Source organism: Acipenser ruthenus, chromosome 44 (assembly GCF_902713425.1).
Source record: "Acipenser ruthenus chromosome 44, fAciRut3.2 maternal haplotype, whole genome shotgun sequence".
Taxonomy (NCBI): domain Eukaryota; kingdom Metazoa; phylum Chordata; class Actinopteri; order Acipenseriformes; family Acipenseridae; genus Acipenser; species Acipenser ruthenus.
Genome location: NC_081232.1, coordinates 7,135,705 through 7,149,378, shown reverse-complemented (window position 1 = coordinate 7,149,378; position 13,674 = coordinate 7,135,705). Strand labels below are relative to the sequence as shown.

The following is a 13,674-nucleotide window of genomic DNA, read 5'->3' as shown; positions in this document are numbered from 1 at the left end:
TGTTTAATAACTGCTGTATCTGTGTGCCAGTGTCTGAGTTAATGTCATGTTTAATAACTGCTGTATCTGTGTGCCAGTGTCTGAGTTAATGTCATGTTTAATAACGGCTGTATCTGTGTGCCAGTGTCTGAGTTAATGTCATGTTTCATAACTGCTGTATCTGTGTGCCAGTGTCTGAGTTAACCTCTTCAACTCCAGATTCAAAATGAATGTGCACTCCAGGTACCAGATTTAGACATTATTCTAATTGGTAATTTCACCCCCGAAATTGGTATAAAATAATATTTGGGAAAAAAGTCAATACATTTATAACATTTTATTAACCCTTTAGGCTCCTGTGTGCTCGATAGTCATATTCAATAAAGCAAGACAGACAGAAACGTTTTATCTTTTTTTTACATTTTATTTTGTAGAACAAAACAGACATACATTATATATCTATATGTTAGTTAGAAAAATGTACACTGCAAAAAAAATATTTTATATATATATAATAGAAATATATATATATATTTTTTAATGTAAACCACATACAAAATTATGCATAAAAAACATTTTTGTAAAAGGTTAAATATACATGTGTAATTTTTATGAACAATAAACAGTTATATAGAGTTACACTGTGAAATATTGTTGCAAGTTTTCTAAGGCTTGAAAATATTTATGGCTTTACCAGTTTAAGCATTTTGAGTGTGTTGTGAGTCCACAGTATAAACTTATTTCTTCATATTTACACAGTTTCCTTATTTTCCTATAAACAGTATTTCATGAGGTTGTTTTGCAATGAAGATGCTTTGCTGGTTCATTTTCCATGGTTTGTTCATGCTTATCAATGTACAAGTTTGAGGCTGAACAATAAATAACATATGTTTTGATAAAGCTAATACTTATTGCTTTTATAGTTAATTTTAAAAGCATGGTAATGCAAGTGCTCTTTCCTTTGATGTGCATCCTGGAGCTGAAGAGGTTAATGTCATGTTGAATAAACTACTGTATCTCTTTGCTGGATTGTTCTGATATCGTGCAAAGACAACAGAGAGTTCAGATTATAGTTCAATTGTCTCGGAAACAATGCGATTTAAAAAACTTCTCTTCAACACTGATCACGTTTGCTAATTCAAAGTGATTATTTAGTTTTGGGAGCTTGTATTAAACTGGGTAAATTGAGCAGTGCAGGGGAGCGGTCTGACTTCACTGGGCTCCTCGATCACGTCTGATAACGGCACTGCCTCTGCTGGACTAGAAGCCTTGTTGGACTTCCACCTGTGACATGTGTGTGTTTTATAGAGCCACAGACCGACACAGAGCCCTGCAATCACACAAAGAAGAACTGCTCCTGAAACCCACCAGGCGTGTCGGTCAGAGCTCGGGACTGTCACATAATCTGGTGCTGTTGTGGGTGGAGCCGGAACCACGACTACCTCAGTCAGGCCCGACCCGGACAGTCTAGGAGTGGAAACAGAGCACTTGTATTCTCCAGCATCTTCCTCCCTGACTCTCCTCAGCAGCAGTGAAGCGTTCCCGCGCTGCAGCTCAGAATCAAACAGGCTGGTCCTGTTCACATACTGAGGGAGCTGATGGGCAAGCTGGTCTGTATTCTTATAGTAACTGTGAACGATGTGGTCCGTTTCTGCTCTTCTCCAGATCACACCTGACGTCTCATCCCAGGCTGTGTAGTAGAAGGTGCAGCTCAGGATACAGTCCTGCCCCTCAGTACAGTTCACTGAGATCGGGACTGTCACAAACTCACTGTCGCTGCTCACACTGCCAGCAGCCAGTATGAGGATTGCCAATACCCCGGTAACAGCAGCAGCAGCAGGGCCAGTGAAGAACACTCTCCTCCTTAACTGGATCCTGGACTCGGTCCTTCTCTTCAAATAGAGCCTGAACAGGAGAAGAGCAAAAAGTTCAGAGAGAGAGACAGAGAGTGAGTGAGTGAGTGAATGAGTAAGAGAGAGACACACACACACACACACACAGCACCAGGGTTCAGAAACACAGAAAGAGAGAGAGAGAGACACACACACACAGGGTTATAAACACACACACAAAGGGTTATAAACACACACACAGAGGGTTGTAAACAGACACGCAGGGTTCAGCACATTTATGACTCGGACACTCACTGGGACAGTTTGCTCCCAGGCTGCCTGATGTGATCCGGTGCCAATGAAACAAGTTCAATAGCGAGCAGAAACTTGAAACAGAACAGAAGACAAGAAGAGGAGAAAGTGAAGCATCAAACTCAGCGCAGAGAGCAGGACGAGAAGGGTACACATTGAAGCCAAGAGAAAAGAAACCCTGGAGTATAATACTGGATCGGAGCTCTTACTGGTTCCAGGGCAGCTCAGGTGAATTCAGGGACGCTTCTTCTCCTGCAGGGTCCATCCTCTTTGCATGCTCCGCGTGCATCTCTGTACCGACACACAAGAGAAATCTTAAATTCATACCACGTTGCACACTGGAGTCACTAAATATTCAAAGACTGGTCTGTCTGTTTATCATTATTATTACACATCACAGCACTCTTAGTTATAGACGATATACTCCAGGAAAGTTTCATGAAATTAAACCCACAAGGAAAGGGCCATTGTGAACGCCTACAGATTAACAACCAGAAAAACTACACTTCCCATGAGCCTCTCTTGCAGGTTCACTTCAGCTACAGGAGGTACAGGGTCTCTTCCTTTTTTTCAGGACCGACAGCCTGCAGCAAACATGCCAGCTTTGAACCCTTGTGAATACACGCCAACACTGCTTAGTATAAACTAGCCTGGCTGCGCACACACACACACACACACACACACACGCATACACACAATCAGTCCTGTCTAATTGGGATTGCTGCTGAAATGGGATACAACTCTGGGAGACGGTTCTTCCCAATGCTATTGACGTTGTTTAATTGGGACGTCACTTTGTTCAATTGGGATGCAGTATTTTCAAATGATGAATGGAGATCGCTTTTCAGAGCAAGACAGGTGGTGCAGCGCTGTGCAGGGAGTGTGTGATTACACTGTGACTTGAGTACATTGAGTAAAGCACGCTGAGCTCCTGAAGGAGGAGGAGGAGGAGGAGGAGGAGGAGGGAGGAGGAGGAGGGGTCTCCTGTGGTTTCTCAGGTTGCTCTTGTAAAGAAAGTTGGCGTGTCAACATCGCAGGTGCGATTCAGTTTGTTTAGTAATAATAAAAACATTGACTCGTATTTTCAATGATGTATTTATCATTTAATCGTAATGTGTTGTGATTTCATTCGTTTTTTTTTCATTAAGAATCAAAAAAGCGTGACTCGGGTCGTCTCAACTGCCTCTCGTTTAATTGGGACAGCCGCTTATTCGGAGCGTTCATTTCCATTATCCACCTCAAAATTGCCGCTGTTTAGACATTAGAAAAAGAACCGTATACTGCAGATATGTAAGTTTACATAGGCCATGTAAACTCATTGTTAGACTTCGTTTGTATTTTAATTCCAAACACAATCTTATTTACAAAAATAGTCCGGCTTCACTTTAGGACATTAGGATACAAACACACAGCCTACATATTTGATGTTCTTTATATAAGAAACACGTACTTTAATATCGGTATACCTTGCATACTTAACAGTCTGTTCCGAAAGGGTATCTATTTTAAACACAATATTTAATAAGCTAGTATTTACATCTCTCTCTCTCTCTCTCTCTCCAAGCTGCATGCAGCTCACAGCACAGCTGCAGATCCAGGCTTTGTTTTCCGCGCTGTCGATGCGATCGAGTCAAACACAGTCGAGTTTAATAACATCTAAGCAATGCACTTTTTATTTTATACCATAAAACCACCAGTGTGATTTCTTAAAGACTTGATATAAACCGGGTTTATAAATGGAAGTTACTTACCGGATCTAAAATACATTCAAATATGTGCGCTACGTGTTGAAGCACCTCACTTCTTTTCACTTACATCAATTTGTATAAGCTTAAACCCTGAAAAGCTCATTTGCTGCGTAATGTCAAACCAAGTTGTTCTTGTGTTGCAGATCATTCACATTTCTAAAAGTTGAATCTTTACAGTGTTTAGATTGTATTTAATTATTTATTTTTAAAAATGCAGCAGCGAAGACCAGGCTTTTGTTAGCGGCCACGATTTTTTTTTTAATTAAGTTTACGAGTAAGTGAAATGACTGTCTTAGTCTCTAATCAGACACTGAGCACATAATCCATTAATCACTGCGGTTGAATAAAAGATTCAATAGTTAACGCCATGGCAGGAAAAGCGCATTGTTAATCTGCTCTTTAATGAAAGAAATTATCTTAAAACCTTAAAATATGGGGTGCTATATGTAAAAAAAAAAGGATTAATATTTTCTTTTTTTCCAGATTCAACTTAAATCTTGTATATTTCCCCAGATTTATAAAATATATATATTAAATGTGTACATTCAGATATAATTTATATATATAGTTACACGATTTAACATTTAGCTAAATATTTACCTGGCCAGCTTTGTATGCAAATGAGCTCCACCCACTGTGCTTTCACGTGATTTGATTGGCTCTTGTAATGCTGAAATCTGCATTTTCCAACTAGCATTACTAGAGCTCATCAATCGCGTGGAATTTTAAAAAGCACATTGTTTCCTAGACAACTGAACTATAATATGTAAATTACCAGAACTCGACACACACACAAACTCCCCCTTACCCCACTAACACGGGGCTTAACATTATAATTATGATTTTACACAGTAAAAAAAATATATATCGCAGTTCTGAGACACAGAGTTTGCATCGATTTGATTCGCACGTGTCATTTCATTTGCAAATTATTTTAAATTAAGTAGTGTGACACTACCAACATGTATGTATTTCCCAACGAAAAAAAATACAACACAGGACAGGCTCTGTTTGATAAACTGTAACTTTAGTCAAACTCGTTTTGAATTTCACAGCCAACAATCAACTAATGGGTCAGTCAGCGGGCAGCATCAACGCCATTGGCAAATCATCAGCCAATGGAGTTGTTGATACCGCCCACTGGCTGTGATTGACAGTAGTAGTTTCAGCAGAGTGAAATGTTCAAAGAACAGCAGCTCGCGTCACATCGAAATGCAAACGAAGCAGAAAAGGAAACGGACAGTGAAATGAAAAGTGGCAAAAGAGAAATGAATAAATGAATATAGAAAGAAAAATAAATGAAAAAATAAGTGAATAAATAAATAAATACACAAATAAATATAGAAATAAATAAAAAGGGAAATAAATAAATGAATAAATAAAGATACATTTTATTTATCTATTCATTCCTGTATTTTTTTTTAATGTTGGCATTTGAACGGGACAAAATGAAATTAATCAGATATGCGTCACACTCGTTAAACCTGCACTGAAGTCAAAACTGTACAGGGTCGGATATGCGAGTGCTGACTGCATTAGCAAGACTGTGTTGTAGTGCTGGACCGTAGTTTAAAAACACTTTGACCCAACCACTAATAGCAAACTACAAACCTGTATTTGATAGAGATTATATTTATGAATGGAAGAAAGAAGCATCTGACAACAAGGGCGTAGGTTTGGTTTGAACATTGGTGGGGACACACTTATTTAGGGGGGCGGAGTCGCGGTCGCTAGGGGGGTTCGGGGGCATGCCCGCCCGGGAAATTTTTTTTAGGAGACAGCTGTTAACACCGGTATCTGGTTTTGTTTAGTTTTTTAACTTCTAAAATGTTTTAATAAATGTTGCTGTAATCACGGCCGTGTGTATTTTCTGACGGACACACAGATATTTTACAGCGGTATAGCCACCACAACCACAACATCCAGCTGCAGCGTCGCTTCAGGGCAAATTATCAACACATTTTGAGCAAATGTAATCAAGTGCTGACAGACAGCTGCAACTGGAAAATGTCGCGGACAGGGGGGATTGAGGCTGTGAAAAGATAATCTTAAATTACTGAGAAAAAAAGGAATGGAGGGTGATATGCATTACAAAAAAACTACAACGTTAAATCTAATTATTGATTTAATTGTAATCGATACCATGAGAACGCTAGTATGACTTTGTCAACACAGAACACGTAGAAATAATATTTATGAAACCTCATTACGCAGTCAGGTCTATTTTTTTCTGTAGCTATACAGCGAAAACAGAAATGTCAGATATAGCTAAACACAAACTAATACTGTACAAAGTTTTTTTTTTCTAATTGGTATTATCTTAATACAGTGCTGTTACAGATACTTTTAAATGCATTGTTGCTTAATGTTTTCTAAACGTTACATCATCTCTGTTTCAATCTATGTTTAGTTCCACAATTTTTCAAAAGTGGGATCAAGTTCTGATCCTGCTCAAAAGCAATATCAGGTTTGAGCTCAGATTTGAGCTCAGATTGAGCTCTGATCCGTTTAGTACAACGCAACTAGGATCAAGATCAACACCTGAGCCCGGATCCGGGATCGGATCCCTTTAGTACAACCGGCCCCTGCTGCCGCGCTGAAGAGCTCATATATCTAAAGGGACCGGCCTGCACTTCTGCATTACATCAATCTTAAAGGTGCGCAAGACATCTGCTATTAACTTACATTATATGTATCAGTCTAACATTTAAACATTTAAATGTAAAATGTTGAAGGTTTATGCGTTGATCAAGTGAGATTCTAAATGCTTTTATTTCATAGAAACCGAAAGTTACCGTAGCCTACTGTATTTGAGTGTTTTATTTAAATTTCCGAAAATAAACGCTTTAGAAAATCAACAACATTTTTAAAAAATCACCCTAGATGTACACAAAAAATAAAAATCGAAAAATAACTTAAATCAAAGCATCAAAAATATATATAAAAACATATTGCAAATGATACAACACACAATAAAGCGCAAAGCCATGGTATTAAGCTGTATGCATAACAAAGAAAGAAAAAAAGAAAAAATCGGACAAAATCTAGCAAATCGCAAATAAAAACCAACAGGACAATTTGTATGCAATAAAATTAAGAACGGAAGACTTTATATTCTAGTATTATATAAAACAGCTGTGCAGTGTCTGTAAACACGGATATGCTATTAAAACACATCTCGCTTTGTATTCTGCGCTTTCACGATTATTTTCTTGCTCGGAACGCAGTGTCTGTTTGGAGCAAATGCTATTTTTCATCGAATCTGTTTGGATAGTGGAAGGGATAAACAAGATCAGCTGTTATACTAATTTTCACTTAGTTTACTGTAGAAATGTTTAACTGAATCAACTCGTTATTATTATGTGATAACATTCTTTAAAAAAATATATCAATGAACTCGCTCTCTACCAATTGTCACGTCAATTTCAATAGAACTCGAGTTGGTGTTTCGCTGGAGTGCGCACGCATGCGCACTAAAATCAAAAGTCGCGTCGGGAACATTAGACGATCAAGTATCCATGTATACTCATTTAAAAACTATAGTGTCCCTGTATAAAATGTTTTTAAACTTTAGGCATTAAGTTTATACGAGAAAATATTATAACAATTAACAACACACATGTTTAATTTCTAGTATTTCTCAAGTAATTCGTCGCTTATCAAGAAGTAGGACCAACCAGGAAAATAATTAAAACATACCAATAAGTTTGTGGTCAGAAAAGAAGGAAGATGGGTTATTATTTGTAGTCGTATTTGATATGGGTTATTGTAATTAATAATGCACAGTGACATTGTATTAACTTATATACGGCACTGAATGCCACACACATTACAGGTATTGTTTTGTTTTACAAAAATAAATCTAACTTCTAAATGGGTGATTATTTATTTATTTATTTATTTATTTATTTATTTGTTTATTTATTTATTTATTTTAAAACAGTCTTACCTTGGCTGAACAACAATAGTTTGAAAATATGAAATGATTATTTTGTTCGGCCGGTGGATTTCTATCCCCCGCGCGGCTGTCGGTGGAATTAGTTTTGAGTTTTCTGCCCACGTGCGCGCACTTTAGGGAACTTCGCTAAAGATAATCGTGCCGCGTGCAAAAGACAAACAAACCCAGACACGGCTCTGATTGGCTGTAATCCTTCATTACAGCCAATCAGAGCCGTGCCTCAAAAACATGCCACGTGAGAGCGCACGCCCGGGGCGGGGGCGGAGACCCTGAGATCAAATCTTTGGTGCTCCTCCCGGTCAACGAGCTCTCCAGGCTGTACAGAGATCAATTATTTGTTTTTCAGTGTGTGTCACGTAGGTTAATGCCATTGCCCGGACTTAATAATGAACTTCTGTAACTGCAATAAACATGTGTTTGTTTCTTGAGGAAGCTGGTGATGTATATTAAACTGGAACTTTCTATTTTTTTAGCATGGTGTCACGTTTTCCAGAGTCCCTGAAACAGCTCTTCAAGCTGTATTATTATTCACTTTCTACGGGATCAGATAAAACAGTGTGTTAATATTACACATCTACACTAATCTGACCTGATTAACGATGCAGTTGGTTTATATCCCCCAACAGGTGATTTTGACTGCGGCGCATCTAATAGTCTATGTAGTGCAAAAATAAAGCACACATCAGTCAACTCTTCTGTACAGATTTACTTTCTGACAGAATACTCACAAACAGCATGGCACTGCCACCCTGTGGCGTATTGGAGTATTACTGCACATTTTCCACCTTTCCCCAATTTTCTTCTCTTTGAACGTTAGCTACAATGTTTCGGCCCCCGCTTTCTTCAGATATCATGGTAGAAATAGCGAGGTAGACCGAAAAAATACCATGCTATTTCTACCATGCTACCTGAATAATGCAGAATCCGAAACATTGTAGCTAATTATTAAAATAGGGGGTAATCAGTTTAGCAATGATCCATCTTTGTTAAGCATTTCTAGCGATTGAGGAGTAGCCTGATTCTCCCTGGCTATAGAGCTTTCTTTTTTTTTTTTTAATTATTTGTACTCTAACTATCTATCTATTCTGGGATCAATAAGCTAATAACAACCAAATGAGCAAGATGGGCTGAATGACCTCCTCTCGTTTGTAAACTTTCTTATGTTATCTATCTATCTATCTATCTCTATCTATCTATCGTCTATCTACTCTTGCTGTCTGTCGGGAGTGTATGGGGGTGAAGCTGGAGGGAGCGAGAGCAGCTTGTGTGAGTGGATTTCCCTTTCAAGTCGAAGACGACCACCAACATTAAGTATGGGATATTCCCTGCCCTAGAGGTAGGTAATACTGAGCTCTCTATATCAGAGCTGCCGAAGGCCCCTTCCTGTGATGACGCACTCGGTCCCGCCTACCAAGGGTACAAAACCGTCAGTCAAGGGCAGGGAATATCCCATACTTAAAGTTGGTGGTCGTCTTCTCTTTCAGGGAACCAGGGTTATGGTAAGTAACCTAACGTTCTCAAACTTGCATTATTAGCACTGCATTTAAGGGATTAAATTGCGTTGGGCCACTTATTTCTCTGCTGGTATACGAAGGGGGGTGTCCCCTCTATAGAAATTACTTGTACGAGCATGTCTAGACACCCTGAACACATCAGGTACAAACTTAGAATCCTATTGCATTTAGAAAGGCTTCAAGGCAGGTGATACAGAATATTTCAGCTGAAAAATGTGGTATCCCCCATGTAATAAAATATAGGGGGTACCCCTAGAGAATACAAATGACCTGTATGACCATAACTGGACCCCCTGAACTCATCTGGTATAGTATTAGAAAATCCTATTACGTTCAGAAAATCTTTAAGGCCGGGGATACGAAATATTTCAGCTTCTCTGGTGCTGTGAAAAACAAAACATGATTTAATATCGCAGCATTTCTTTATTTCTTACTGCTTTACAATTTGTATTTTTCCCAAATAATGAATTTCTTAACATTTACAGCACTGCAGCTTTTTAAAGTATGATTCCTTTTTAATTTCTATGGTCGATTCATTTTTCTTTTATAACTTGGTGATAAAATATTATTATATGCTACTGTGTGTGTTTTAAATTGTACGTTTGCATTATTAAAATAAAACCGCAGTCAAATAAATAAAATAAATACATCGTGAAATAAGACTCGAAGTAGCTCGGGTAGTTGAGCAACATTACTACTGTTTTCGAAAGCACAGCAATAGCGGAGAAAATGCGCGTTCACGGCCACACACACAACAATAGCGGAGAAAATGCGGATTACAATAAGGATGGAGGCTTGGGGTTTGAAGCTGTATTACACTTAAAATACGGAGGATTTAAAACAGAATTGTGCCGAAATGTACAAATATGCGTACACACAAAAAACTCAGAAGAATGTGCCCGTGACGGCAGGGACTTCACTGTGGAAGACAGCAAAGGAAAGAAGGGACAGCTTAAGTGTGCAAGAACTGTCGAGTTACTATGATACATGACACACACACACACGCACACGCACACGCACACGCGCACGCGCACGCACGCACACGCACACGCACACACACACACACTCAAGTATTTTGAAAAGTAACCGAAAACACTAATTTCATACAGTATATCAAAAACGAAAGCCCCGGAAAAAAATGATTGACATAAAACTCGAACATAGCTCAAAATAACACCGAAAAACATAAGCCGTAATTATCACTCTTCAAAGCCAGACCGCCGCCAGAATGAAAGGCAAGATAAAGACAGAAATAAATGAATAAATAAACACATACATTAATAAATATAACGAGACAAAGCATTCCCTGTGCAAACAATAACAACACATCTATCAAACACTTTACCTTCCACGCGTGTCTGCACTGCTCGCACAGCCGGTGTGTTGCACCGATTCTGAGGAAGCAGTGTTGCCAGAATTGGTGTAGCCCAATCACAGCTAAAATGCTGCCCAGGACTCACAAAAGTAAGTATTAGAATGACAGGAGACGGGACAACCTGATACAGAACCTCATACCCACCATATTTGCAGGGGCGGACTGGGACAAAAATCGGACCGGGAAGTTCGGGTCCATTGGCCCACATTTATGTCAAAATCAACCTACCAAAATATAGCGCACCGTCACGATGAAGTATCGGTCAAAAAAAAAAGATTTAAATTGTTCGGGTAAAACTTCTTTCTAAATTTTAGCTATACCTACTATCATGTTTTCAAACATATTAGGGGCGATTTAGGTATGGCAAAGTATAGGCTATGACAGTTGCATTACCATGGCTTCATGATCTAGAAGTCACAAATAATATCCTATTGAAAATATCAGAGATTTTTCCGTCTACGAAATATTTTTCTGTTCATTATTCTTTGTCTCCGCACGTCTCTCTGTCTGCCACCGCTTTGCGGTCAGTGAATGCAACATTGTATCAGAGCTAAATTCTTTCGCCAGTTTGTCCAGTTTACGCACCACTGATTATTTCATTGATGGCTCTGCTCTATGCAATTACAATCTTCTGTTTACAGTAATCGGTGGTCTAAGATCTAATTGCATATCAGATTATTTTAAACATTGCCCTCAGTTGGTAGGCTAGTATTTAGTATTGGTATTTACTGTACGCAAATAATAAACATGGGCATTTATCAAGTAGAAAGAAACCATTCTCCGCACGCCAATACCAACCTCAGTAGAACTAATAATAAACTGTAAAGTATAAACACATATCTTATTTATCAATTCTAGAAACCATCACCGACCTCACACAGATTGCGGTCTCTCAATAGGCCTAATAAAAAAACTCTAAATTCTAAACACATCGGCTCATATTTAGCAATTCTAGAAACCATTAGCAGCAGTCAGCGCCAATACCAACCCAAAATTACAATAGGGTTCCAGAACCCCCAATTATATCTCAAAATACAGTCAACTACTTCACCCAAATCCAAAGTTAATGAGACTGTCCTATCTTACGTCGCCAGCAGAGGTCGCAGCCGTGCACTCTTCTGCGCAATCCTGTCAATAACTCATCACTGTCTAGGGACCTCAGTATCTCTTTCTCTGTAGACATTAGCATGAACCCTTCCAAGTGGTCTTGGGACATAGTGCTTCTCAGTCTATTCTTGACAAACTTCAGAGTAGAGAAACACCTTTCACATGCTACTTGCGTACTGACAAGGTCAGGAGGAATTTGTAGCCCAAACCAATTCCATGATAGGCATCAGTCAATAAATTCTACCAGGATAGAATCAAATAGCAACACATGGCACAGTTTTTGCATGAAGTGCACGTTTTGTTCTCTAGCTCCAGCTCTTCTTCACATGCTCCACTGTTTCCATCCTCCTCAGGCATCTCACTTGTTGTTCTGACCCTGTATCCATCCCAAGCTGACATCTTCAGTCTGTCACACTATGTTTGGGTGATAACAAAAACATGTGTCCAGCTCTTTGGACTAAGGGCGTGTGAAGTAATCAAAGCTACCAGCTGACCACCCTGCATTCACTTCATATGCCTGCATCTTGTCTCTCTCTTCTTCTCTTTCCTCAGCTGTTGTTCTCTCTGCACTGGACTCTGCAACAGCATCAATTCTCTCCCTCTCTCGCTCCTCAAGCTCAGCTGCATCTGCTTTAATATGCATAAAAGAACAGCAGCAATCAATTTAATTAATACCTTTAGCAAACTGCATTATAATTTGAAAGAATACTCACAAGAACATAGCTTGTTTGATTTATAAAACGGATAGTTCAGGTTCTCCTCTCTGATTGGTCCACACAGTGATCCAGCTGTGCTATATTCAACCATAGGCCACTGTTAGGCCTTCTCACTGTTCCATAAATTATATCTTTGTGCAACAACCTAATTAACATCGACCGAAGTATCAAACCCAATCAAATTCATGTGAAACGATTGCTTTAAAATTTGGGATTTTGTTAGTGTGATACAATACATGCAATGTGAAATCTACACTGCGAGTGTCCAGTAGGGTGCAATACTATAGCAAAGTAGCATGTCATGCTATAGTTATACAAATAAAAATTGGTTAATACCACCATAAGCTCGGCTTGCCATGATTTTGTTTCAGTTTATATCAGGTTTAACCAGCTAAATGGTAGAGAGAGAGAGAGAGAGAGAGAGAGAGACGTGACCTGGGAAATGTTTGAGCTAATTTTTTTTTTTTTAAGTAACCCAGCTATCTATCTAGCTAGCTAGCATAGCATAGCTGTACATAGCTGACTAGATCGCAAAAAAGTTACTAACGTTACAAATATTGGTGTAGCTGTTTTATAAAAGAAATAAGTTATGAGAGGCAGTGATATATCGTGTATATAGTCACAGCTAGGGCGTTATTAGGTACGAGGCGCAGCCAAGTCTTTAAACTATTTTAATGGAACCATAAACTCTACTGCTTGTACCTGCTGTGCTCGACCCTGCCACAGTGCTAATCATCCGCTGAGGGGTCTGATTAACACTGGCATCCTGACGCCCCTCGCTCTCCCTACTACCAGCCGGCCTACAGAACATGTCCGTCATTTTTGTGTGCTTCGCGGCATCTGCCTCGAGAGACCGTTGCCGTTTGTCTCTAATCTTTTCAGCCCCACCTTTTCTTTTTCTCTCCATTTTCTACACTGACACTCATCCACTATCAATACAAGAGGTTCAAATGAAAGACAAAATCTGGCTGACCAATCCCATTCTAAGAAAATCCGGGCAAGTCCAATCAGGGAGTGGCCACTCCTCGCCCCCCTTTTAGATATTGCGATATTGGATCTACTCAAGAGATGACTGGTGTGGTGATGTATGCGCGCGAGATAGCGAGACTGCCAAGTTAATAACAGCGTAATTC

At 39.1% G+C, this 13,674-nt stretch overlaps 1 protein-coding gene across 1 annotated transcript; it reads right to left on the bottom strand.

Moving 5' to 3' along the window:
- Positions 1-514: 514 nt before the first annotated feature.
- Positions 515-2,390, bottom strand: LOC117967120 (CD276 antigen-like). Its single transcript, XM_059012261.1, has 2 exons — positions 2,333-2,390; positions 515-1,884 (listed from the first exon to the last, which is right to left on the bottom strand). Exons 1-2 carry the CDS (start codon positions 2,386-2,388, stop codon positions 1,131-1,133), a joined length of 810 nt encoding a protein of 269 aa, XP_058868244.1. The 5' UTR covers positions 2,389-2,390; the 3' UTR covers positions 515-1,130.
- Between the last annotated feature and the right edge of the window lie 11,284 nt (positions 2,391-13,674).

What these genes read in the sequence shown, in the direction of transcription:
- LOC117967120 (XM_059012261.1), bottom strand. Translation starts at nt 2,388, where the DNA reads ATGGACCCTGCAGGAGAAGAAGCGTCCCTGAATTCACCTGAGCTGCCC. An exon ending in CCTGAGCTGCCCTGGAACCA is followed by an intron (nt 1,885 to 2,332) that starts GTAAGAGCTCCG and finishes TCTCCTGTTCAG; the next exon opens with GCTCTATTTGAAGAGAAGGA.